The 27091-nt window shown below is 41.3% G+C and overlaps 1 protein-coding gene across 3 annotated transcripts; it reads right to left on the bottom strand.

Annotated features, from left to right (window-relative positions):
- Positions 1 to 1389: 1389 nt before the first annotated feature.
- GALM (galactose mutarotase) lies at positions 1390 to 26746 on the bottom strand. 3 transcript variants are annotated; one of them, XM_089529004.1, is made up of 8 exons: positions 26693 to 26746; positions 22978 to 23196; positions 17375 to 17529; positions 13212 to 13418; positions 8428 to 8509; positions 5062 to 5203; positions 2296 to 2470; positions 1390 to 1987 (listed from the first exon to the last, which is right to left on the bottom strand). In XM_089529004.1, exons 2-8 carry the CDS (start codon positions 23165 to 23167, stop codon positions 1910 to 1912), a joined length of 1029 nt encoding a protein of 342 aa, XP_089385130.1. In that variant the 5' UTR covers positions 23168 to 23196; positions 26693 to 26746; the 3' UTR covers positions 1390 to 1909. The 3 variants fall into 3 exon arrangements, with proteins under 3 accessions (XP_089385130.1, XP_089385129.1, XP_089385128.1); XM_089529003.1 differs by lacking the exon at positions 26693 to 26746 and adding an exon at positions 25482 to 25562; XM_089529002.1 differs by lacking the exon at positions 26693 to 26746 and adding an exon at positions 24654 to 24716.
- Positions 26747 to 27091: the final 345 nt, after the last annotated feature.

The raw sequence follows: 27091 nt of genomic DNA, 5'->3' as shown, positions 1-27091 counted from the left end.
CAAATGCAATTTGTTACTTTATTAGCAGGCACCATATTTTACCTTTCATATTATACTGGTCAGTTTGAGTGTAGCACTGCACATTCTCCTTCCTATCTATATCCCACAGGCACAGCTATACAAAAATGTATAACCTACAGAAAAATGTATTAGCCTCCCTTGTTAACTTTAGAGAAGTCTCAGACTTGTTGAGTGTTCAAGTAAGTCTTAACTTCAACAGATAGAGTGATACCTTTATTGGCCAGCCCAAATGCACAAACATACATTATGCAGTCTTTTGAAGCTCTACCAGCTTTTTCATTGGGCAAAAGATCCTTTTAAAAAGAGGAAGATGCAAATAGAGTTTAATTTTCATTGTCCTTTGTTTCAGTCCCCATATGAGATGTGTGGCCTCAAACTGCATTGAGATACTTTGAAACAAACTGAACTACAGCAATGACAACATCTATATAAAATGTAGGCCTGTGACTCAACCCAGTCATCTTTTTTCCTCCTGTATGTTTTTTTAAACTTTTGTTTGACAAAGAAGCCAGTGGCACTTCAGTAGCTTGTATTTGTACATTTTAGCTAGCCAGTAAAGGCATCTCTCTTACAGATATTGTTTGATTTTGCCTATGGCATTATGTGGCTACTTCTAATATGTTCCTTGGAAATTACAGTTAAAACATCCTGATATGCATTTTGAAATAACTGAACTTGGACTACTTTTCTCCAGTTTCAGTCTTATGTGTAGGTATGCAAAGCAGTCATACACTATAATGACAGGTTCAACACATTCTCTTGCTGGACTATTTGGATTGGGACTGTACTCTCCCTTGATTATACATGCAAGCTTCTCCTTCCACAAAGTCCCCACCCTGGTGTACAAAAACAGCTGGAGTGGTGTTGCTTTCAGCTTATTCCAGTTGATGTTGAACATCAAAGGAAGAAGTATGCAAAAGGATCTCATAGCATCTTTGAGACCAAAGGAAAGAAGCTGGTTGCATGAGTTTTCATAGACTTTAGCCTACTTCCTCACATCTGAGGAAGTAAGCCCAAGTTTACAAAAACCTAGAATGGGCGACATTTTGTATGTGCTCGGCACGTACTAAGGTTAGGGGCATCCGAAAAGGACGCCCCTTCCTAACCCTAGTATGTGCCAAGCACGTACTTTTGGGCGGTGTGTAACCCGCCAGTGATACCTTTCTTGGGCCAACCAAAATGCACAATTACATGTTGCAAGCTTTCGAAGTCACACTGGCTCAAGAAGCCTTCATGTTTTGCATCAGGAAAACTAGGTGGTGTAGTGATAAAGCATGCCAATCAGTCCCAATATTAGAAAGAAATGCTTTACCTTTGTTGGAGGCAGAAGCTTCAGATAGCAAAGTCCCAGTGCACTGGCTCTCTCTTTCCCTGTGACAGCTAAAATGCAGTATCTTGAAATCCAAAAAACATCCAGGAGTAGCTGTGTTGGCCATATAGCAAATCCAATAACATCCTAACAATGATACCTTTATTGGACCAACCAAATGCACAGTTACATGTTGCAAGGTTTCAAAATCACACTGGCTTCATCAAGAGAAAGAACTAGTAGTTCGTTGTACTTATATTTAAATCCTGTCTAGTTTACAGATCTGGTTTTGGAGAACAGGGCAGATCCCTTGAGACAAATTTAAATTTTAGAGAATTTCCTCGTATACTTCTACAATGCTTTTCCACTAATCAGGCTCTCAAGGTGTGGTTTATATTTTCTTAATGCAATGTGAGATTGGACAGTATCAGCATTTCTATTCTCAGAGACTCAGGTATCAGTCTTCTCATTTTTTAGGATGAAGACATTGATAGAATCAAGGCATATTTGGTCATTCAGTGAACCAGCTGGAATCTCCATTGATCACTTTTCCTTTCAACTCGCGACACTGCTCTTCTGTTAAGATACAGAAAATCTGAAGCGTGTTGTGGTGCTGTATTCATCTCCTGGGTGCAGCAGGGCATCTGGGAAATTATGCTGTAAAAGAAGAATCCAATGCATATCTTTAAAAAAACTTTTCAGATAAAAAAGTAGAATGCTAGTGAGAGAACTGGTCTACCAAACACAAATGCAATATACTTTAAAGCTGAACTGGAACAAATGTAGAAAGGAAGCACCATTTTGTAAATCAAGCATGCTCTCTGCTTCCATTTTCCCATCCTCAAAATTAAACTTACTGAAGGTACTGCACTGATATTTTGCAAATGATAAGAGTTGAGCCTCAAGCCATGACTTGTCAAATATTATTCTGTGTGGCCCTGAGCTTGTAAAAGAAAATATCATACCTGATTCACAGCATCTGGCCAGTTCTGAGTTTCAAGACAGAAGCCAGAATGCTTAGGATAAACATGGCCTCCTTTACCCTTTAATGTGCCATCTAAGAAATTTCCAGTGTAAAACTGAAGCCCAGGTTGAGTTGTATAAACCTCTATCATCCTGCCACTAGAGGGATGGTAGGCTCTGTAAAAAGAAAGCAGCTGTTAATTAAATCTCAAGGTACTGCACTTAGGGTGGAAAAATGAAATGCACAGATATAGGATGGGGGTCACCTGGCTGAATGAAACTACGTGTGAAAGGGATCTTGGAGTCCAAGTAGACCATAAGTTGAATATGAGTCAACAGTGCGATGTGGCAGCTAACAAGGCCAATGCGATTTTAGGCTGCATCAATAGAAGTATTGTGTCTAGATCAAGGGAAGTAATAGTGCCACTCTATTCTGGGCACCACAATTCAAAAAGGACATTGAGAAACTGGAGCGTGTTCAAAGGAGGACGACTAAAATGGTGAAAGGTCTGGAAATCATGCCCTATGAGGAACGACTCAGGGAGCTGGGAATGTTTAGCCTGGAGAAAAGAAGGTTAAGAGGTGATATAACAGTCCTGTTTAAATATTTGAAAGGATGTCATATTGAGGAGGGAGCAAGCTTGTTTTCTGCTGCTCCAGAGAACAGGACCCGGAACAATGGATGCAAGCTACAGGAAAAGAGATTCCACCTCAACATTAGGAGGAACTTCCTGACAGTAAGGGCTGTTTGACAGTGGAACACACTCCCTCAGAGTGTAGTGGAGTCTCCTTCCTTAGAGGTCTTCAAACAGAGGCTGGGTGGCCATCTGTCAGGGATGCTTTGTGATTTCCTGCATGGCAGGGGGTTGGACTGGATGGCCCTTGTGGTCTCTTCCAACTCTACGATTCTATGATTATTTGAAAAAGAGAAAAGTTCTTTGGAACACCTTAGTTGTCTTTTCACCAATACCTTCAGATGAATTGAAGAGTCCAAAAAGAGTTACAACCTGCATCAGGTTCTAGTCAGTGGGTCCCCTGTAATTATCCTGATCCTGATGCACTGAGATACATAAAAGCAGCTTTGCTAGCCAAAACACTTAACACTTATCTCAGAGTCTAAGGTCAAGTGTGGAATTTTCTTAAGAATTATCCAATTCAAATATAGTTAATATATTGCAGCTGAGTTTTTAATTTTAATCGTTGGGATGGGAAAGGATAGAAATGTGATTTAGATAAATATGCATTTTTCCACAGGCTAATTCCAATACATTTATCATTGGAGTATTCAAAATAATCTAATTTCCAAATTCCACAAAGGAACATAATTTAGGCAGCAGTTATGTTAGCAAGTTAACTTTGCACAGCACCCTCAGTCACTCTGTGTGTGTGTGTGTGTGTGTGTGTGTAATTTAATGGAGGGGGCAGTGACTGTCATCTTGTTAGTGGCATACTGGTGTAAATCCAACTTGCATCTCTGTATGGACACTGCGGAAGGGGAAATTCACTACCTCTCAAGTGCACATTTGTTTCTTTTTTAAAAAAAATATTTTTTATTAACACAATCATGAAGCTTAACATCTATATTCATCTAACACTCACAATTCTGAACAACTGATGTCCGTATAACTATGTAACTATTTTCCACTGATGGAAAGGACTCCATTCATAGCAGGCGATTCCACTCAGTTTTAGGGATGTCCTGTCCCTCTTTCATCAAAATTCACCCATTCAGCAAAGTCGCCTGATCTGTTATACCATTTTCAGGGAGATGGAGAGGCTGCACTGAGAAGGAGGGGAAAAGGTTGTACCTTTCCTCCATGAAGCTGCATATGCCTATATCTGGACCCGATCCAATGAATCTTTCCAATGATTCCAAATACTGAGATGTGAAAAGAATTGTTACATTCTCATATGGTTAAATACAGAATTATAAAAAATGTTGGAAGATACCACAAGGGCCATCCAATCCAATCCCCTGCCATGCAGGAAGACACAATCAAAGCACTCCCAACAAATGGGCATCCGGACTCTGCTTTAAAAACTCCAAGAAGGAGAAGACGCCATCACATCCAGAGGCAAAGGGGATATACCCCCTCTGGTTGCCACCAACGTAGTGGCATCGCATCTTTCTCCTTTTTAAGTTTCCCAAATTCATCAACTATGAAAAGGTGTAAAACTGGGTGGAAAATCTGTAAACACAGCAACATAATTATACTGCTCCTCCACCAGGATCAGCCTTTTCTATAGCAGCCCCAATGCTATAGGGTTTCATTTTAGGGGAGGTTCATGCCATGTCATCCTGGCTGGCTTGCAGGTGAAGCAAAATAACCCCACTGGCCTTTGGAAGCCATGATTTACACATTCTAGGCTCATTATGCACTCCTTTCACTTAGTCAAATTGAAATTGAATGTTATTTCTTTGTTTTTACTGTCGTGGTCTGAAGTTGTAAGTCACTGATATATTTTATGAACAGTAGTATATATAATCAGAGATAAAGGAAAAATATGAAACAAAAGGTCTTTAGCATGGCAAGGGGTTGGACTGGATGGCCCTTGTGGTCTCTTCCAACTCTATGATTCACATTTATCATTTGAAGAAAACAAGGTTATCACACTGTGGCAGCTAGTGGATCCCTGCTGCAGATGAAGCTTATCCAAGTTGCTGAACCTATTTGGGGTTTAGGATTCACCACAGTGGTTAGCTCATTTAAAACCCAAACTAAGAGCTGGAACAGAAACCATCAGCCACCATTACACCAGATGTTTACCTTGCACAGAAACGTGGCTCTTTTGTCTGTCTCAGACAAAAGTTGTGGTCAAACCCACTGAGCTGAAACGTCTGCAAATGTCTTCCAAACTCCACTGGTTTTCTCAAGTCAAAGGCTGTATCCTGCACAGAAGCAACTTCTCCTGATGAAGATAGCAGAACAAAAACAATGACCAATAGGTACATAAGTACTGTCAGTATTTCCAGTTAAAAGGTCTTAAGCTGATGTTTCCTCTGACTACTGGCCAGTCAATAGGGAATAATACTGGAACAGATGAACTATCTCACATAAAACTGCTACCTAAGTTCAATGTGGTTACAGTAGTAAGTCTGCAGCACCTTTCTAGTGAGTTTTACATGAGATCTGGTGAACCTTTGTCCTACCAGATACTTTGGTTTTAGGAACATATGAAGCTGCCTTGTACAGAGTCAGACCATTGGTCCATCCAAGCCCAGTATTGTCAGCACTAACTAGAAACATCTCTGTAAAATTTCAGTATTAGAAATATTCAGCATTAGCAACAAGACTGTAGCCAATGAGTTACAGCCCTATGCCTTTCAGCTTCCAGAAACCAACAGCCAGTAAGACCAATAAAAGGGATTAACTGGTATTATTCACAACATCTGAGGACTAAACATTCCCAATCTCTGGCTAAGCCCATCCTTTGAAATGGTACTCCCCATGATGTCAGTGGAACTGTTCTCATGAAAGAAATCATGGTCTAACAGATTCCTCCACTGCAGCCAACCCAGAATAATAGAGTTAGATGCCCCAGTCTCTGGAACAGTAGGAAACAAGACTGCTCCATCTTCTACGTAACATGCTTTCAGGTATTTAAAGATAGCCATCATATCACCTCTCAGTCTCCTCTCTTACAAGTTAAACATACCCAGCTCCCTAGGTTGTTCCTCACAGGTTTTGGTTTCCAGATTTTTAATTGTCTAGGTCACCCTTCGATGGACACATTCCTGCTTGTCAATATATTTCTTGAATCATGGTGTCAAAAACTGGACACAGTATTACTGGTGAAGCTTGACCAAAGCAGAATAAAGTGGTACTATTGCTTCTCTTGATCTGGACACTACTGTTAATGCAGCCTAGAACTACATTGGGGTTTTTGCCACTACGTCAACCTGTTTACTCATATTTAGCTTGTGTTCCACCAAGACCTATGACTCTATTTCAAATATAATGTTTTCAAGCCAAGTGTCACCCATTTTATATTTGTGCATTTCCTTTTTCCTGCTTAAACATAGTACCTGACATTTATCCCCGTTGAAATTCATTTTGTTAGTTAAGGCCCAATTAACTGTTTAATAATCTGTTCTAGAACCTGATATTGACATCAAGCTGACTGGTCAGTAGCTGTTCAGCTCTTCTTTCCCTCTTTCTGAGGTTGAGGATGTTTGCCTTCTTCCAATCTGTTGGGACCAGGAATTCTTAAAAAATATTGACAGTGTCTCTGAGATTACATCTGCAAGTTCCTTTAGCATCCTTGGATGCAGTTCATTTAATCCCAGAGAATTTAATTCATTTAGAGTAGCTAGATACTCCTGTATTATTCCTCACTTCTTCTGGGCTGCAGTCCCCTTACTGCGTCATTTGTTTGTTTGCACCAGATTGAGTGCTGTTTTCCTTTTGTGCAGTGATGGAGGTAAAGAAGGTGTTGATCAAATATTTTTTCCTCACCATTTACTCCATATGGTGGCCAAACCATTTTCTTATTCTTCCTTTTTCTCTGAAGATAGCCAAAAAGCCTTTTAAATATTTTAACCTCTCTAGTAAGCCTGAGCTCATCCTGAAAGCCTTTCTGACTTTCACCCTACAAGCACTGTCTGTTTGGTTGCATTTCTCTTTCGTGATCCCCCCCTTCCATTTCGTGTACATGTCTCTTTTAAATCTCAGGCCCTCTACAAATTCTTTATACATCTACCCTAGTTTCTTCAGACACCTCTTATTTTTCTTCCTCATGGGAATTATTTGCAATTGTGCCTTCAATATTGTGCCTTTAAGAAACTCCTATCTGTCATTATCTCCCTTCCCTTTGAGCATTTCAGACTGTGGGTAAGATCCAGACACATTTGGCTTCCCTTTTCTGCAATGTAACAAACCCCAGAAAAATGTAACTCCCAGCCAGTGTTCTACTACTACTACTACTAATAATAATAATAATAATAGTATTTATATTCCGCTTTTTTTTTTTTTTTTGAAAGAATCAAAGCGGATTACAGGAATATCAGGATAAAATCACTTACAATTTTTAAATACAACTAAAAACCCCAAACCCCCAGCCCTCCCCCCAAACATAAACTCATTATTCAATCCCTAAAAAGAAATTAAACAGGAAAAATTAAAAACATTCCAGGACCAATATAGTAAAAAATTTCAGGCAGATTTGGACAGGAAATGAGTCATCTTCTAGAGGAGGGGAGACAGAAGTTGGAAGCGATAGTATCAATGACCTACTTCACTGATTAGCTCCTCTGTCTGTTAGGATCAGATCCAAAATAGTCAATGCCCTTGTTGTCTTCTCCACCCTTTGGACTATGGAGTTGTGATTAAGCCAAATGAGGAATTTATTAGACCTTACATTCTTGGAAGAGTTTTATTTCTAACAAATTATCAGTCACCGAAGTCTCCCATTACTACTATATCTCCTTTTTGAGCAAATCATGGTCATTCTGATCACTATGGTTCAAGAGTACCAAAAGAAGACAAACAAATGTTAATCACATCTAGTTTAAAAAGGAGAGGACACTTAGGGAAACAAGCACCTAACAGTGTTTCTTTAAACATTGTTTTATCACTGTGTGTGTGTGTGTGTGTGTGTGTAAGTCGTTTTTGACTTATAGCAACCCTATCATGGGTTTTTCTCGGCATGATTTGTTCAGAGGTTTGCCACTGCCTTCCACTGAGGCTGAGAGCATGTGATTTGGCCAAGGTCACTCAGTGGGTTTCATGGCTGAGTGGAAATCGAAACTTGGTCTCCAGTGTCACAGTCCAACGTTCAAACCACTATGCTATGCTGTGAGATACTATATTTTTCTATACCTGAATGTAAAATTACAAGAGCATTGGCTCAAGGCAGATAATATAGTTTCTGAATGCTTACGTCATAATAAATATGTTCATCTTTGAAGTAATGCAAGATTTGAATTTGCTATAATTGCTTTATAAGAAATCATCTTGTGTTTTGCTGACCATATTATTCCAGTATTAGGAATGCAGTGACTGACTGACGTAGCATCTGAACCCAGGAAAAGCATCCTTATGCTGAGCCCATTTTTATACAGTTGGTCACAGAAGTTCATTACAACAGATCTCTAGCTCTCCAGACCATCAAGTGTCAATTTTAAATTAACTAACCTGTGGGGATCTGAGTTCCATCCACTGGCAGGTAAGAATCTGCATCTATGGTAAATTGATGGTCATAGATATTGGGTGACCCCTGAAAAATAAAGAAAAAGAAACTCAGTAATAGCAGACAAAGATGGACATCTGTATTGCTATGCTTAAAAAAATAAAAAAAAAATGCCTATTGCTGCATCTACACTGCAAAATTAATGAAGTTTGAAACTGCTTTAACTGCAATGGCTCAATGCTATGGAATTCTGGGATATATAGTTCTGTGAGCTATTTAGCCTCAGAGAGGTCTGGTGCCATAATAAACTACAAATCCTAGGATTCCAGAGGATGGAGTTATGACAGTTAGAGCAGTGTTAAACTGCATTAATTCAGTGTCACACCAGCCTGAATCAAAGCAAAGGTATTTCAAGGTGAAAATCTATTTAAATTCTAACCTTGGTCTTATTCCAAAAGTGGGGAGGATCCAGAGCAGGATCATGGGGTTGGACCAGCTTAAACATAAACCAGACTTTGGCAGGCTACACTCTGCTCCTTTTTGGAAAGCGCACAGCATACATATTCCATTCCTCACCTGCCCTGGGCTTTACACAAACAGCTGAGAAGTTTCAGTGCAATTCACATGTTAATGATCTTCGGAAGATCCTGTCAGCATAGCATTTAGTAGCTGCTTTAACAAAAATGGCTCATGCAGGAGTATCAGCATAGCTTTCCTACTGACTCCAAAGACCAACTCAGGATGGTCCTTTGAAGATTAAATGGCCTGGCTTCTGTGCAATTTAAGGAGTTCCTTCTTCCAAAGGCTTTTCTTCATGTTTCAAGTTCTGCAGACTAGGACCTTGCTCTACATTCCCTTACTTACAGAAGTACTACCAACCTGGACAGAAGTGATAGAGACAGGAGTCAAAATGAGAAAGTATCACCATAAGAGAGTAAGAAAGTTGGGGGGGGGGGACAGTTCAGTGCCAGTTTTGTCATTCATTTATCACTGGCGTCATTGCAGATCTTTAATAAGTAATTTGTTTCCACTACTAATGTTAGTCTTGTTGGTAACTGCATTGTTTTAAAAGTAACGATGAATTACATGTTGCATGGCTATTTACTTTTTCATTATTTTAAAAGTTTTCCTCAGTATTGATAAAAGAATTACATATATAAAAGAAGGATGGACCACTTCAATGGGTTCAAAGGCCAGTTTTCTCCACCAGGACTCAAGCTGCACAGAATGTCAGGAAAGGCCAAAAGAAAGAAAGAAAAAACAAAAACAGAAAGGTCCAGAACTGGTTTTGAAAAACAAATATTTCTTAGTGTTAAACACTACAGGGGGCCCGATCACCTACTGAATAGTAAATCACTGCTCCTGGATTATAGGGAAAGTAATTCACCACCTCTTTAGCCAAAATAAGGGAAGTCTAGCAGAATCTAGGGTGGCTGTGGGCGGCAAAAAGTGTCTGTTGTCCACATGCAGCTCCTGGGCAACACATCACCCATCCCAGCGTTGTATTGTTATATATATGCCATCAAGTAGCCTTTAACTTATGGCAACCTAGTGAATGTGAACTTCCAACAGTTCCAGTCATAAACAGCTCTGCTCAGTCTAGAAAATTCAGGGCTATTTCTTCTTAATTTGAGTGAATCTACATCTAATGCAATCTTTTTGCCCACTGCTTTCAATTTTACCAAACGTTATCATCTCTTCCAGTGAGTCATGTCTTCTCCTAATATGTCCAAAGTATGAACAGCCTCAGTTTAGCCAGTCTGTCTTGTAGGGGGAGTTTGGGCTTCATTTGCTCTCGGATCCATTTATTTTTCTTTTTTGCAGTCTGTGGAATATGTAGAACTCTCCACCAGCACAAAATTTTAATTGAGTTGATGTTTATTCCAGTCAGCTTTCTTCACTCTTCACCTTTCACATCCATACATAGAAACTGAAAATACTATGGTATGGATGGTCCTGACTTTGGTATTCAATGACATACCTTTAAGATCTTATCTAGTTCTCCCATGGCTGCTCTTCTAAGTCTTAGTCTTCTGGTATCTTAACTGCAGTCTCCATTTTGTCTTATGATTGAGCCAAGGATCAGGAAATCTTTAACAGTTTTGATATCATCATCCATTTTACAGTTCTCTAATTCTTTAGTGGACAGCCAGTATGGCATAGTGGTTTGAGTGTTGAACTCTGGAGACCAGGGTTCGATTCCCAGTTTGGCTGTGAAACCCACTGGGTAACCTTGGGCAAGTCACATGCTCTCAGTTTCAGGGGAAAGCAATGGCAAACCTCCTCTGAAGAAATCTTCCAAGAAAACCCCATGATAGGTTTGCCTTAGTGTCACTGTAATTCAGGAACAACTTGCAGGCGCACAGCAACAATAAATTATTTTGTGGTCATTATTTTTTGTCTTTAAAACAACCTTTAGAAAGTAACTTTAACATAACAGAAAACATTTCTTATTACTCTACTGAAGTGGCTTTCTACCACTGGTTATACTGGTTTTGAAATGTAATTTTGATTTGTTGTTATTGTGTGCCTTCAAGTCATTTCCAACTTATGTCAACCCTATAGCGAACATATCACAAATTCTTGGCAGAATTTGTTCAGAGACAGTTTCTCCTTATCTTCCTCTGAGGCTGAGAGGATATGACTTGCCTATGGTCACCCAGTGGGTTTCCACAGCTTGATGGGGATTCAAACCCTCATCTCCCAGAGCACTAGTCCAATACAGTGGTACCCCGGGATACGAATGCGCCGCCTTACGAAATTTCCGGGTTACGAAAAAAATCCATTTAAAAACATTTTTCCGGGTTACGAAGGTTATTTCGGGTTACGAAAAAAAATTTGGTGCTTTTCGGCGCGATTTCACACGGAATCGCGGCTTTCGCTATTAGCGCCTATGGGCATTTCGGCTAGCAAAAGTTTCCGGGTTACGAAAGCGGCGGCGGAACGAATTAATTTCGTAACCCGGGGTACCACTGTACTCAAACCATTATACCAGGGGTAGGCAACCTTTTTGAGCCGGGGGCCGGGTTTCTGTCCCTCAGACAACTGGGGGGCCGAAGCTGGGGGGGTGGAGCTTCCACCCTCCGGGGGCGGTGCCACACACTGGGGGTGGAGCTTCCACCCTCCAGGGGCAGGGCCAGTGCTGGAGGCCTCGCCCTCTTTCCGGGCCCCTGACGGGCCCCAGGCCCTGTCAGGGGCCCGCAAAAAAGCCAACGGCAGGCACCAGCACTAGAGGCCTGGCCCTCTTTGCCAGACCTGCCACCCCCCATCTCACATTCATTCTCTTTTCTTCCTCCCTTTTCCTTCTTCCATCTCCTTTTCTCATTCTCCCACTTCCTTCCCTCACTCCCACTCTTTTTCCTTCCATCCGTCTCTCTCTTCCTCCCTTTTCCTTATTTTTCCCTTTCTATTTCCCTTTCACCTTCTTACTACCCTTCCATGCCTTTCTTCCTCCATTTCCTTTATTCCCCCTCTCTCACTCTCCCTTTTACTCTTTCTTTCTTTCCTTCCATTCATCTTTCTTCCTTTATTTCCCCTTTCTTCCTTCCCTCCATTCCACCTCTTCCTTTATTTCCCTCTACCTTTCTCTTCCTCTTTCCTTCTTCCTTCCCTCCTGTCTTCCTAGCTCCCTTCCCTTCCCCCCATCTCTCTCTCCACACCTCTTTCCTTCCTTCCTTCTTTCCCTTCCTGCTGGAGGCAGAGGTCCATCCCCTCTTCCTTCCCATCTCCCCTTCTCTTTCTCCTTCCTTCCTGCCCTATGTCTCCCTTCACATCCCCCTTTCCCTCATGTCTGTCTTCCTCCCTCCCTTCCCCATCTCTCCCTCCAAACATATTTCAATCCCTCTCGCCTTCATTTCCCCCTTCCTTTCTTCTTTCTTCCTGGCTCTCTTCTCTTCATCTCTACCTCCACACAGCTCTTTCTTTCTTTCTTTCTTTCTTTCTTTCTTTCCCTTCCACTCTGTCTCCTTTTCATCTCTTTCCTTCTTTCCACCCATCTCTCTCTTCCTTTTCCTTCCCCCTCCCTTTCTCATTCTCCCCTTTCCCTTTCTCTCCCTCCCTCCACCTCTCTTCCTTCCTTTCTTTCCTTCCATCCGTCTCTCTCTTCCTTTTCCTCCCCAAAGGCCCCGCCCGCTCGTGTGAGAGACCTTTGGCCTCTTGCGCGAGCGAGCGGCGCCTTCGGCCTCTCGCGCGAGCAACCGCTTGCGCGACAGGGAGGAGGCCGGCGCCCCCCCAAAGGTCCTGCACGCTCGTGCGAGAGACCAAAGAGAGCGGCGCCTTTGGCTTTTCGCGCAAGCGAGCGGCGCCTTTGGCTTCTGGCGCGAGCCGCGGCTCGCGCGAGAAGGAAGAGGCCAGCGGCCCCCCCAAAGGCCCCATCCGCTTGCGCGAGAGACCTTTGGCCTCTCGCGCGAGCGAGCGGCGCTTTTGGCCTCTCGCGCGAGCAAGCGGCTCGCGCGAGAAGGAAGAGGCCAGCGGCCCCCCCAAAGGCTCCCCCCGCTCGCATGAGCGAGCGGCGCCTTTGGCTTCTCACGCGAGCAGCGGCTCGCGCGAGGAGGCTGGCGCCCCCCCAAGGGCCTGGTGCTGCTGCCGATTGCTGCCGCGGCGGCGGCAGCACCTGCCGCAGGCCGGTCCCCTGGCCTTGGCGGGCCGCATGTGGCCCGCGGGCCAGGGGTTGCCGACCCCTGCATTATACCATACTGACTCTTTTTTTATACACCTTCATTTAAAAGTAACTTGCTGGGGGTAACAATGTTGCTTGTAACTATTTCCAAACTCTAAACCTGATGCTTACCTGACCTGCAAGATTGAAATATGCATGGTTGGTTAGATTGACCGGTGTAGTCTTACTGCTCTGAGCTTTATAATGTATTGTTAACTCAGCATCCTTCAGAGTATATGTCACCCACACTTTCAGTTCACCAGGGTATCCCTCTTCAGCATCTGGACTTATTCTGAAAAAACGTACACCTTCTGGAAGCACTTCTGGGGTCCAAATGGCCTGCAATAAAATTAACAAGCATTAACCATCTGAGGGGGAATTGTCCTCATTGCCCAGAGTAGACTGACACACTTCACGGACATGTATGCTTGCATGTTAGAATCAAATGCATCTTCTGGAATTAAGTAGTTTCAAGAAAAGGGAAATCTTTGGGCAGCTTTCTTTGAGGCCTATATTCAATGGTAATCAGATGTGAGCATACTTTGTTCCTTTCATTTTATATTATTAGAACAGCACAACCAACAACTTACCTCTCTGCTTCCCCAGTTTTATGTTTTTTAATTGTTGTTTTATTTCTATAGGATTCTCTACTCCCTTTCACTGCCTGTAATGAACTTAACATGTGCCTTTGCAACAGTGAGGGCTAGAAAATACAAAGCTTTGTGAAATCAAACCCAGTTCAAAACTGTGTACAAATCTGGTTTCATTGCAGCTTGAAAGAGGTGCAAGCCCAATCACAAATTCCTCACCTATGTTATTTTTATGAGTCACAGAAGAGACTGCACTTAATCAGATCAGTAATACTCCACCCAGGATGGAATATTTTTCACTTTGATTAAAGGAAAGGATACTCCTCCCTTAACCTTCCTTTTCCCTCCTGGAAGACACCTCAGTGAATTAGATAGTTACTACAGAATGCTTCCTCTCATCCTGAGGAAAGGGAAAGTAATTCATCCTCTCTGCTCCAAACATATAACATAGAAATCAAGATCCTACATCAGGGTTGCATAGGGAAAATCTTTTCATGGTACATTGATTATGCTACACAACCATTTTGCTGAATGGCCATGTTGAATGCACAAATGAATACACATACGTGTGCATCTCCATGCATAAACACTGCTTCTGCACCCTTGAACTGAATGTAGATGTTCTGTTCTGTATTGGATAAAAACGTCCAACTATTTTGGCAGGGGAATTTGGGCATGTATACGACACCAACTGGATTCTGACTATAATTCTGAGAAATTGTGTTTGACCTGTACAAGTTACAGAGTGGCAGAATTTGTTGAAATTGTTGTTCCAAGACAGAACATACATTCACTGAGATGGTAAGTATGAACCCTCCATGATGTGTGTATAAACTCCTTTAATGTTGAGTATCTATACCAGAATATAAGAAAAGCCGTTCTGGATTCAACCGAGGATCCATATCATCCTGTCAAAACTGACTCTGGATGTTTATTTATTCTGGGACATATTGGGCCAAATATGTTTGTAAACTCAACCAACCAAATCTCAGTTACTACTACTATTATATATGAAAAAGAAGAGCCATAGCTCAGTGGCAATGTACATGGTGTGCATGCAAATGATCACACATTCTGTCTGTGTCATCTTCAGATAAGGATTGCTTCCTGTCTGAAATATCAGAGAGCCACTGTCACTATGGGTAGGCAGTGCTGACCTGGACAGACCAATGGCATAACACAATGTTAAACATTATTGGCTATTTATTTATAGTTGGAAGGCATCATATTAAATTTTATTTATATTATATAATTTATCTGGCAATTAATTTTCATGCAATCTCTCACTCCACTGTCACATTTACTTTGAAATATTTGACTAGAACTAGAATGAACAACGCAAATAATAAAATAAAAAAATCAAGTGACTCTCCCTAAAATGGCAGGAAGGGGGCAGTCTTGTTCCTGGAAATAACAATCACACATATATAATCACATACTAATCACACTGTACCAAGTATGTATGTGTGCCTATTGCAATAACAGCCAGCTACAGTTCTATAAAAAGCTAATATGGCTTCTCACTTTAGAAGCATATCCCATCCACTGCTTTGCTTGCACTACAGCGTCACCCAAAACTGCTCCTCACATCAAAGTGGCCTTCATTAGAAAGTAAGCCTTTAGAGGATCTTTTTAAAAGCCGCAGGTTGTCCCAGCAGTAAAATTCCCTAATTATTTTATCAGTTCTCCATACACGTATATCTAAATGACAATTCAAAATATTAGTTGTTCTATTACTATGCTAAAAGATGCTGCAAATTGCCTGGATATTTATGGAGGTGCCCTTTCTATCCTTCTCCTCTGGTGATCACCCCAACTGTCCTTTAACATTGGTACAGAGCTGCTTGTCCAGAGGCCTCAGAAAGAAATGAAGCTTAAAAGTAATTTACTACAGGGCCTGTTTGGTGAAGGCTTCATTCTCTTGGAAAATTTTCTGAATATAATTTTCTGAATAAAATTTGCTGAATCTACCTTTTAGGACATTTTATAGACAATGCAATATCCCCCCCCCGCTCCTTGCAGTGTACATTTAAATAAATTCTGAATGTGGAGTTTGATATGCTCTGGATTTACATACAGTAATCCAAGGGCAGAACTAGGTCTAATGGTTTTAAGTTACAGGGGGGTAGATTTTGATTGAACATTAGAAGGAAGGTCTTGACAGTGAGAGCAGTTTAAGCAATGGAAGTACACTTGTCTATCCATATTCACTAGGGTTAGGGGCACAAGACCCCGTGAATATGGAAAAACTGCAAATAACAAAAACATCATGTTTTTACCTGAGGGGACACCTCTCTAGGAATCTCTAGGTCCTCCAGTGCAACTCTATGGTCAACGTCCAACAGACACTGATCATAGAACTGCACTGGAGGAGCTACAAATGCCTAGTAGAGTATTCTCTCTAGGAATCTCTAGCCCTTTCAGTGCAACTTTTGGTTAAAGTTGACTATAGAGTTGCACTGGGGGACCTAGATATTCCTAGAGAGAACATATTAATCAAATCCATGAACAATCAAATCCACAAATATGGAGGGATGACAGTAATTGCCCAGGGAGTCACTGACTGGCTTCTCAGGATGTCTTTAAAAAAAAGACTGGACAACACTTATCAGTTTTCAACTTATGTTTTAGACTTCAACTTCTAGAAGTACCAGCCGGCATGCATGATGATGATCAGGAATCCTGGGAGCTGAAGGCCAAGACATCAGGGGGAGGGGGGTTATCACTGGTGAAGAACACTTGCTCTGAATGATGTGTACTGAGATTATTTTACCTGTTAGTGTTTTATTTATTTTAGTGTAAACTGGCTAAAAGTTGACTACACAGAGTGTATTGTATCCAACACTGTGAGCGGAAGGCAATCTGCTAAACTGATCTTTCTCTACATTGCTTACCATATTCCCTACCTAACCCCAAAAGCCTCCACAAATATTCCCTTGTGGACAATATTGTACAATTTCACCTGGTTTCAGGCAGTTATTCAACTCTCAGAAGGTCCCATAATAACTGGCTGGTTCCCCTAAAAAATTGGAGAAGGTTTTCAGGTGGCTGCAGCTGAGAGGAAAGAAAGGGAAAGACCAGTTGTGTAAGCTGCATTTCACTAACACAGTTGCTGGATATAATCTTGTGGGAATTCATCCATTCCTTTATTTACTTACTGTCTTCCTCCTGGACTGGAACTCAAGGAGGCTTACAAAAAGGAAGAAAATACAATAAAACCACATACAAAACTACTATTAAAGTAGTACTAAATAGCAACAAAATTAAAAGCATGTAAAATGCTATTTTAAAACAAAGAGCAAAAACAGTGCAGGACCACAGAAGCTCCCTTCTTGTTAAAATCAACTTCCAAAGGCTTTTTTTTAAAGGGGGGAGATATTAAGCTGCCACCAAAAGGATAACAGGGAATGAACCATCCTAAGGAGGGGGGTCCAAAGTGCCTATGAAGGCTGTGGGATAGAGTGAATTGCCTCCCCTGCAGAAGGCTCATATGGGAAGATATGGTCCTTCAAATAGCCTGGGCCCAAGTTGTATATAAAGTCCTTTAACAAAAATATTCCTCATGATCATCTGACCTCTGTTTGAAGAACTGATGAAGAAAGATAAATCTTTCTTGAATATGGTACCAGTCACACTGAAGAATAAACCAATAAATAACTAGTGACCTAAATAAACAGTGACATTTTTGAACCCTAGCACATTTACCTTGTCAAAACCTTTTATGCCCCCATGCAAACTGTTGGGTCCATTGTTGAGAGCCAACTGGTACTCTTGCCCTTCAACCTCAAACTTCCCTTTGGCAATCCTATTAGCAACCCGTCCAACAACAGCTCCAAAATAGGGATGCTTGTTGATGTATCCTGTGAATAACATCAAATACCAGGAAGGGGAGAAAAAGAATAAATCAATAGTTATTTACTTTTCAAAATAGAGTGGATTTGAGGTTTCTACTTCCAACAAAGGTAAAACTCCCCCCCCCCCCCCCCTTTGGACTATAATCGACTATAGAGCACTTAAACATTTTTCCAGATATAACAGTACAGATTAAGGAGTTTATCACACTGGGGCTGATTTCAGCATTAAAGAGAGATTAAAGAGCATTTAAAGCATCCTGCAAATGTAGCAAAAATGGCAAGTAATTGAGCAAATTATTATCACACGCAATTGCGCAAATAAAGTGATATCGGAAGTGCATTGTCGCTGAAATCCCAAAAGTAAAAAGATATGTGTTAATGCTTCTTTGTGACCACTTTAATGGTGGGTTTTGTGTGACGGCATGTGAAATCGTTACATGTAATTATGTGTTTTTCCACGAGATAGTCACAGGATAAACTCCCAATCTCCTTCGTGTGATAAACTCCTTAGTGAAAAATTCAATATTCTATGCCCAAGAAAGGGAGTTTTTCTTCACAAGGGACAGAGACACTTTGGATGCCAAGAGGAGTTACTTTACTATTGTTAATGGAGTTTAAATTTTACTGTCCTTTGTCATGGTCTCCATGTGGCCAAGAGAGTTGTGGCATTGGCCTGCACTGAGATCCCTCCAAACCAACTGAACTACAGCAGAGACAACATCTATAAAAATGTAGGCCTGTGTCTCTAACCCTGTAGTTTTTTCTTCCTCCTGTATGATTTTAAAACATCTTTTGCCTGATGTAGAATCCAATTGAATTTGAAAGCTCATATGATGTGTTTTGTGTATTTTGGCTGGCCATTTGTGGATTTTGTATTTTGTATTTTTCTTTCATTTTACCTGAAAAGTGTTACACAAAGCTTTAAATGGGTGAGAACAGCCACATATCATCTACAGGAAAAGAAGATACGGTGATGGTGATGGTGATGATGGATGATGGTGATAATAAATATATAATACTAATAATATAGTATTAGTATAAAACTAGTACAGTATAAAACTAATAATAAATGTAATAAATAAAAACATTATTTTTGTAAGGACTGTACTTAAGTTATTCTCAGCATTTTAGAAATCACATTTTTGTAAACCATTTTGTCAGACAGTATGAAAAAGCAAAAAAAAGTGTTCTGTAGATGTATGGAAAGCAGGATCTTCTGCTAGAAAATAGCCTTTTGTCCTTAATAACAAATAACAGTGGTTGGATGATGTCCAGAAGAGCAGTCAGTACATTTCACTACTAAATGCATTTTGGAGCATTCTAAACTGATCTCGGCAGGACTGGCTTTCGGTCAAATGATCTGTATGTTGTTTCCTGTTACATACAATTATTGTGACATAAACCAACCTGTTTCTTTCCTGCAACAGAAAATGGGGAACACTGCAAAATAATAGTTGTTAGAGGAAAGGTAATGAAGGTTTATTTCAGTACCCAGTTTCCCAGGGGATTAATCTCTAAGACATTCTGACAGCAGAGCAGTGTTTATGTAACTGCCTTCACTGAGCTCTGAGATGGTTTGGTCACTGAGGAGGAGCATGAGAAAATGGTGATTGGTAGCCACATACCCATGCTATGTGTGGGAAAATTAATTTAACAGTTGAGGATATAGTGGACAAACGAAAGCAAGACTGGCCTAAGCGGAAGAAGATAGCACCCTCCTCTCATTTTAGATACAAAACTGGTTAACTGGCAGTCTTCAGCACTTCTGATATGACAGCATCCAGAAAGCAGCAAGCTGGTTTAGGGTAAAGGGGAGTTTACACCATAAATGACTTTCCTGAAAGTATATGACTTTCTCCTCCAACTTTTTGCTCCACTTCAGCTTCTGTTGTTTAAGGTGCCTGCCTCAGTCTACAAGCCCTGACTAAAAGACATTCAATACACTTTCCCCCTGAGATGTTTCTATCAGTCTCACTGGAAGTCTTTTTATAGATCTGTTCTATTACTCTGTGCTAGGGGAACCTACTTATCACCCCATAAATTATTGTGAGGTAATTTGAATTAACTCATCTCAACATCTGATTAACAAGTTGAAAGGGGGAAGGAAAGATTGGAGAGAGACTGTTATATTGGGCCTATCCTCCAAGAGAATCAGGAGAGGCTTTCTCCTCACAGCCACCCAGTGATGAAGGTTAGTTAGCTGATAAATTCTGGATTACTGATATTAACTTGCCTTCTCATGTTTGTGCTTCATGGAATCATCAAATCATAGAATGGTAGAGCTGGAAGAGACCACAAGGGCCAACATGTTCAACCTCCTGCCATGTACGAGCAAAGCACCTCTGACAGTTGGCCATCCAGTCTTTGTTTAAAAACCTCCAAAGAAGGACTGTAGACTCCACTACACTCCAAGAGACCATGTTGTTGTTGTTCTTTATTTATATAGCGCTGTAGATTTGCATGTTCCACTGTGAAACAGCTCTTACTGTCAGGAGGTCCTTCCTAACGTTAAGCTGAAATCTCTTTTCCTGTAATTTCAAATCATCTACCACAGTATGTATGCAAATTGGGCCCTTGCAATTTGTGGACAGAGTTCATTATTTGTAAGAGGCTGTTACATCACAGTCGCAAACCAGAGATAACAAACACCTTATGCCTTATGGAGGAAAGAGTAAGAAGTGAGAACTTGACCACAGCCCTGATGGTGTTCTTACTTCCCTACTGACACAACAGACTGATAAACCACATCACTGCCTCCTTAAAATGCTTGAAGTCAAAAGGGCTAAACTCAGAACCTCACATCCCATAAAAGCACTGATATCTAACATGGTTCTAGATCAGCAATTCTCAACCTGTGGGTCACGACCCCTTTGGGGGGTTGAACGATCCTTTCATAGGGGTTGCTTAAGACCCCATCTTGGCACCATAATCTATAATATTCTAGTGCAGCGGTTCTCAACCTGTGGGTTGCGACCCCTTTGCAGTTCTCAACCTGTGGGTCGTGGCATTAGGAAGGTTGAGAACCACTGTTCTAGATTAAACCACAAAGTATGCCCTTGCACCCAGAACTTGGAACATGACTCTTTCAGAGTGTAACTACGAGCATGACCCAGCCATGGTTTGCAAATGGTAATCTCCAAAAGTAACATTCCCAAATTCTGCTTGTGACAATAGAAAAATGTTGCTGTAATTCCACAATGGGGCTTATTTCAGGAGCAAGAACACAAATTTGTTTTTGGGGTGGAGGGAGTCCTTAAGAGTGATTATTGTGCACCTCTACAGACAATGCAACTCCCAGAAACCCTGATCAGCAGAGACCATGACAAGGAATGCTGAGAAGGGCAGTACCGTGACATCTGGAAGACTTTACAGTTCCCATTCAAGCATTAGAGCATGTCCTGAACTTACATAAGCATTTTGCCCTCCTTTGCCCTACCGAATAAGAGTGGTGAACATCCTGAATGATTTCAATAGGCAGTTATGGTACTGGCACTAACTTCTCACTAACCATCAAGGCAATGGGAACCAAGGAAGAACTAAAACTCCAGTTTCCTGTGTCACTTCACTTCCACTGTAGCATTGACTTAAGTCTAGTGGTCGCAAACAGCATCCAGCTATGTGTTCCCCTCCACAATGAGCATAAACACCTGAAGCAAGGACTGAGAGCATAGGTCCAAAACACACTGCAGAAATAATCCAGTTTGGAGCTGCTTTAACTGCCCTGGCTCAGTGGTAGGGGATCCTGGGAATTATTTATTGTGACACGAGCTCTCACAAAACTACACCTCCCAGAATTCCCTAGCATTGAGCCAGGGCAATTAAAGCAGTCTCAAACTGGATTATTTCTGCAGTGTGTTTTGGGCTATAGCTACTATCCCTACTAACAACTCATCATCCCTTGACTGGCCTAGCTCATCCTGATCCCATACTCAATAGCTACATGTTTGGTGGTGCATTTGCAAAAGACTAGATCCAACTGTGTATGTTGGGCTGAGATTTGGGGGACGTATGCTCCAAACGCCACTGAGCCATGAACTGCACTTAACCTGATTCATCTGTCAAGGTTGTGGGAAAGATAAAGTGGGAAAGAGGAAAGCAATGTCTAATGAGGCTGAAAGGCAGGACAGAAACATCCTGCAACAAATCAACAAACTCCTGCTGCTCCACCATTTTACACTGTACTTAGGCAGCTCATATGCTCCTCTATCTGAGAAAAATAGCTAGCACAGGCCAGCCCTAAATAAATAGCATACTTACTTAATAGCCTAATTGTCTAGCTATATTAATAGCCTGTTTATTTATTTTATTTATAATAATAGCATAAATAATCAGTGGTCTGAAACTGTACAATCCAAGCATTGTCCAGACCTCTTCAATTTTCCTTTTCTCATAAATTAGGCTGAAATTCTGCACCCCCTTACCTAGATGTATGCACCATTAAAATCAAAAGGATTTAATTATAAGGACACGTGTATAGGATTGCATTCTAGGTTTCTAAATACAGTAATGCCATTGGTGTAAAAACAATTGTAGTGTGCCTTCAAGCCATTTCCGACTTATGGAAACCCTAAGGCGAACCTATCACAGGGTTTTCTTGGCAGTATTTGTTCAGAGAGGGTTTGCCCTTGCTTTCCTCTAAGTGTGACTTGCCGAAAATCACTCAAAGATGTTTCCATGGCTGAGCAAGGATCTGAACCCAAAGTCTCTCAGAATCCTAGTCCAATACTGAAACAACTACATCATGTCAGAATCAGTGGGAACTTGGTAAATTGACATTTATGTCAATTCCACTGATTTAATGGGACTAATTATTGGATTTAGACTGTAGAATTCATAACCTCTGTTCATGCCGTAAGAGATTAGTTGTGTATATAATTAAGATGTCGACATGAAAAACAGCAGGTTGTTTGGAGGGGTGATTTTTCTTTCTCTTGTTTCTTTTCTTCCCTAATTTTACTTTACAAAACTGCATTTTGAAAAGGGTGAGATGGTGGAGAAAGGGCACACTGGAGACACAGTATGGACACCAGCATAGAATGTGCACTTATTTAGACCCAAAGAGTACAATTTTATGTATGTACTTTTTGGAAAGAAGCACCAATGAACTCAGCAGGACTGATCACACTATAAAGTCTTCTGGCTTCAAATAATTTTTTTTTAATGTAACGCTACTTAAATTTGTGTCTAACTAAGGAAAAATGTTGTATGTTGTTGCGATCAACAGCTACACTACGACTAGAGGAAAAGAGATTCCACCTCAACATTAGGAAGAACTGCCGGAAAATAAGAGCTATTTGACATCTGACACTGAAAATGTTGTAGGTTTAAGCCTATGATACAGAGCTCTTCTGTAATTCAGAACTGATCAATAATACATGCATAGCACACTAATTTTGAAAAAAGCACATAAGAGATTATGGCCCTGGATTTCCTCTGCGTAAAGACTTTACCCACCTTCCAGATGATCAAAGCCCAGAACAATGTCTGAGAAGTTTCCATCTCTGTCTTTTGTCTCCAAGGCGGTAATAATGCAGCCTAAAGATATGATTTCCACTTTAACCGCATCTGATTTTAGCAGGAATTTTTCCACAGTCCCTCTACCATTGGGACATTCTCCAAAGTTCAGTCTCTTTACTTCTGTCATTGCTTCTCCCTTAAAAATGAGAAACTGGCCTGCAAGACAAGGAGAGAGAGACAGAGAAACACAGAGAGAAGGGTAACAATTAAATAAGTCTGCAAGGAAAAGGGGGACTTTGGACACATGGATTTTGGCAACAGACAGAAGAATATGGCACATGCCAGTCACCTGATGCGGGAGGAAAAACTATGTGGCAAAACCTGTCTTAATCTAAAACCTTATGAACCACCCCATGCTCTGAGATCTGCTGGGGAAGCCCACCACCTTCCCAGGCGTCAAAGGTGCCATAATCGCAAAGGAGGGCAAGGGACTGCAAAATGTAAGACATTTCAAGAAAAATGTAGGAGATTACAAAATATATAAGCTAACAATGCTAATATAAAAATTAATGCATTTCATATGGTTTATTTACAGCGATACTGTATTACATATATTGTATTTTATAATTTAATAATAATAATAATAATAATAATAATACGTATGATTTATTTATATTTCCCTCCTCTCCCTACGGATCGAGGTGGGATTACGACATAAGTAAAAGTTTAAAAAATCACAATAAAAAGTTACAATTAAGCCCTATTATTTATATTATTTATATTTATATTATTATTTATATTAATAATATAATATTTATATTAATAATTATCCTAATATTTTATTATTATACTGTATTTTATTATGTTTGTTGCTGTGTGCCTTCAAGTCTTTTCTGAGGTGAACCTATCATGGGGTTTTCTTGGCCAGATTTGTTCAGAGGAGGTTTGCCATTGCCTTCCCCTGAGGCTGAGAGAGTGTGACTTGATCTAGGTCACCCAGTGGGTTTACATGGCTGAGCTGGGAACCAAAACCTGTTCTCCAGAATCACAGTCCAATCTTCAAACCAATACTCCATTTTGTTATGTCCTCAACCATATTTTTCGGATAATCTTATATTTCTGAGATTATAATACTGGCCCTATCCAATGGGAACAAAGCCAGGGAAAGGTGGAGGCTGCTCCCAGGAATGAGTATATAAAAGGGAGGAGCAGGTTTGATGTTTAGTGTGCCCTGAGGGGTGAAGAGCCATTGAGGCTAGGTTAGGCTGCTGTGAGGGGCAGTTAGAAAGGGTTTTAACTACCCAAGAAAGGGACAAAGAGTGTCCTTAACTATATTGTTGTACAGTGGACCCTTGTTATACGCTGGGGTTTGGTTCCAAGATCTCCCGTGTATAACAAAATCCGTGTATGCTCAAGTCCCATTACATATAATGACAAAGCAAGATGGTGTCCCTTATAAAAAATGGAAAATCAAGGTAAATTTATACTTTTTTGGAACATTTTCAAACCGTGTATGCTTGAATCCATGTATAAAAAATCAGTGTATAAGAAGGGCTGACTGTAGTTTCCTGCGGGAGACATAGTGTTCGGTGACTAGTGGAATCACAGGTAACCAGAAGGGTTAAAAGATACAAAAGTTTATCATAGGTTCTGTGAGAATTTAGGAGCTGTACCGACAAGCGGCATGCAGCTGCCCCCTTCCTGGCTGGATCGGGGTGTGCCAACTGCATGCCACGGCCCCGATCCGGCCTCCGGAGTGTGTAAAAAGGAGCCACAAAAAGGACCCACACTATTTTTGCTGTATGGACGCAGCCTGAGTTGAATGACACAAGCTTCTATGTGCCAAAACACCTTGCAGGAATAATCCAGTTTGAGATCAGTTTGACTGCCTTGGCTCAATGTTAGGGAATTCTGGGAGCTGTAGTTTTGTGAGACATTTAGCCTTCTCTGTCAGAGAGAGCTCTGGTGCCACAATAAACTTCAATTTCCAGGATTGTCTAGCACTGAGCCAGGGCAGTTAAAGCCGTCTCAAACTGGATTATTTCTGCAGTGCGTTTGACCTTAGTCCAAACTAAGCAACTAAGCAAAGGATAGTTTTTTGTGGTTTTTTTGGGGTATGTGGCCACGTTCTGTTTCTTCCTGACGTTTCTTCAGCATTTGTGGCTGGCATCTTCAGAGAATGCTTGCCTGGAAAGGACTTGGGTATTATAAGCAAAGGATAATCTCCCCAAGACTCAACTGAGTTGAATGGGACTTCCCTCCAAAACACACCATAGATATACTCTAGTCTGAGACTGCTCTAACTGCCCTTTTTCAGTGCTGGGGAATCCTGGGAACTGTAGTTTATTTTGGCACTTGACCCTCTCTGAGAGAGAAAGCTAAATGTCTCCCAAAACTACAGTCCCCAGGATTCCCCAGCACTGAGCCAGGGCAGTTAAAGCGGTCTCAAACTGGGTTATTTCTGCAGTGTGTTTTGGAGCCCTTGCATTGAGAGTACTTACTCCTTTGCAAAGGTGTGCAAGGATGAAGCTTTTACTGAGCAACAGTTCAGGTCCAGTTTTGCAACTCTCAGGGTCTCCAGGTCAGCAGCCTATAGAAAACAGAAGACAGAAAGGCCAGGGAAAAGGAACCAATGAGATCTCGCGAGATTAACTGGAGGATTGCATGCTGGGACTTGTAGTTAGGTCAGGACTTTTAAAATTAAGATCTGTTTTTTGTCTATAAAAAAGAGCTGTGTTTCCCCCAGTATTTTAAATCAGGAGGGCTATGTATGTGTGTCAGAGAGAGAATTGTGGTGGGATGCAGGTCTGACTGACTGCTCTTTTTTCAGCCTATGGTCCACCAGAACACACTGAAGAAATAATCCAGTTTGAGACTGCTTTAACTGCCCTGGCTCAGGGCTAGGGAATCCTGGGAATGGTCATACAAATAAAATGAAATGAATGAATGAAATCTACAATCCCAGGCAACCACTCACACTTTATAATCTCTCTCTCTCTCTCTCTCTCTCTCGCTCTATATATATATATATATGCCTGAAATTTTTGGATAGCATTTCATGCATCAAATGTATATGGGGTTATATAGTCCACAATGCTATAAATGATACAGAAAACTTTTTTTAAAGCTACTGCTCTTAGAGACAGCCAGCATGATGTACTGGGTTTGAGTGTTGGATTATGAACCTAGGCACCAGGCTTCCAATCCCCACTGGGTGACTTTGGGCAAGCCACACTCTCTCAGCCTCAGAAGAAGGCAAAGGCAACCCCCCTATGAACAAAACCTGCCAAGAATGCCCTGTGATAGGGTCGCCATAAATCAGAAATGACTTGAAGTCACATAGAATCCTTGAGTTGGAAGAGACCACAAGGGCCATCCAGTCCAGCCCCATTCTGCCATGCAGGAACTCTCAATCAAAGCATCCCCGACAGATGGCCATCCAGCCTCTGTTTGAAGACCTCTAAGGAAGGAGACTCCGCCACACTCCGAGGAAGGAGTTTGTTCCACTGTCGAACAGCCCTTACTGTCAGGAAGTTCCTCCTAATGTTGAGGTGGAATCTCTTTTCCTGCAGCTTGCATTCATTGCTCCGGATCCTAGTCTCTGGAGCAGCAGAAAACAAGTTTGCTCCCTCCTCAATATGACATCCCTTCAAATACATAAACAGGTCTATCATACCACCTCTTAACCTTCTCTTCTCCAGGCTAAACATACCCAGTTCTCTAAATAATTCCTCATAGGGCTTTATGGTTTCCAGACCCTTCACCATTTTGGTTGCCCTCCTCTGGACACGCTCCAGATTGTCAACATCCTTCTTGAATTGTGGTGCCCAGAACTGGACACAATAGTCAGGCACTATTACTTCCCTTGATCTAGACACTGATGAGGGCAATGGCGCCTCAGCCATGTTGGGGAATAGTCTGGGATGCTGGGAGATGAAGTCCAAAGTCCCTTAAAGCCAGGGCACTGTTTGGGGGACTACTGTTTAAGGCCACCAGGCCTCTCCTTGTGTCCAAAACACACCGCAGAAATAGTCTAGTTCAGAAACATAGAGGAATACTTGCCCATAGAGAAACCATACTTGGCCACAGAGAATCATTGGGGTATACACTG

This window comes from Sceloporus occidentalis, unplaced genomic scaffold, assembly GCF_023333645.1.
Source record: "Sceloporus occidentalis isolate IW3139 unplaced genomic scaffold, rSceOcc1.0.p SCAF_6, whole genome shotgun sequence".
Taxonomy (NCBI): Eukaryota; Metazoa; Chordata; class Lepidosauria; order Squamata; family Phrynosomatidae; genus Sceloporus; species Sceloporus occidentalis.
The sequence above is the reverse complement of the archived record's forward strand: the minus strand, read 5'-3'. Positions and strand labels throughout refer to the sequence as shown.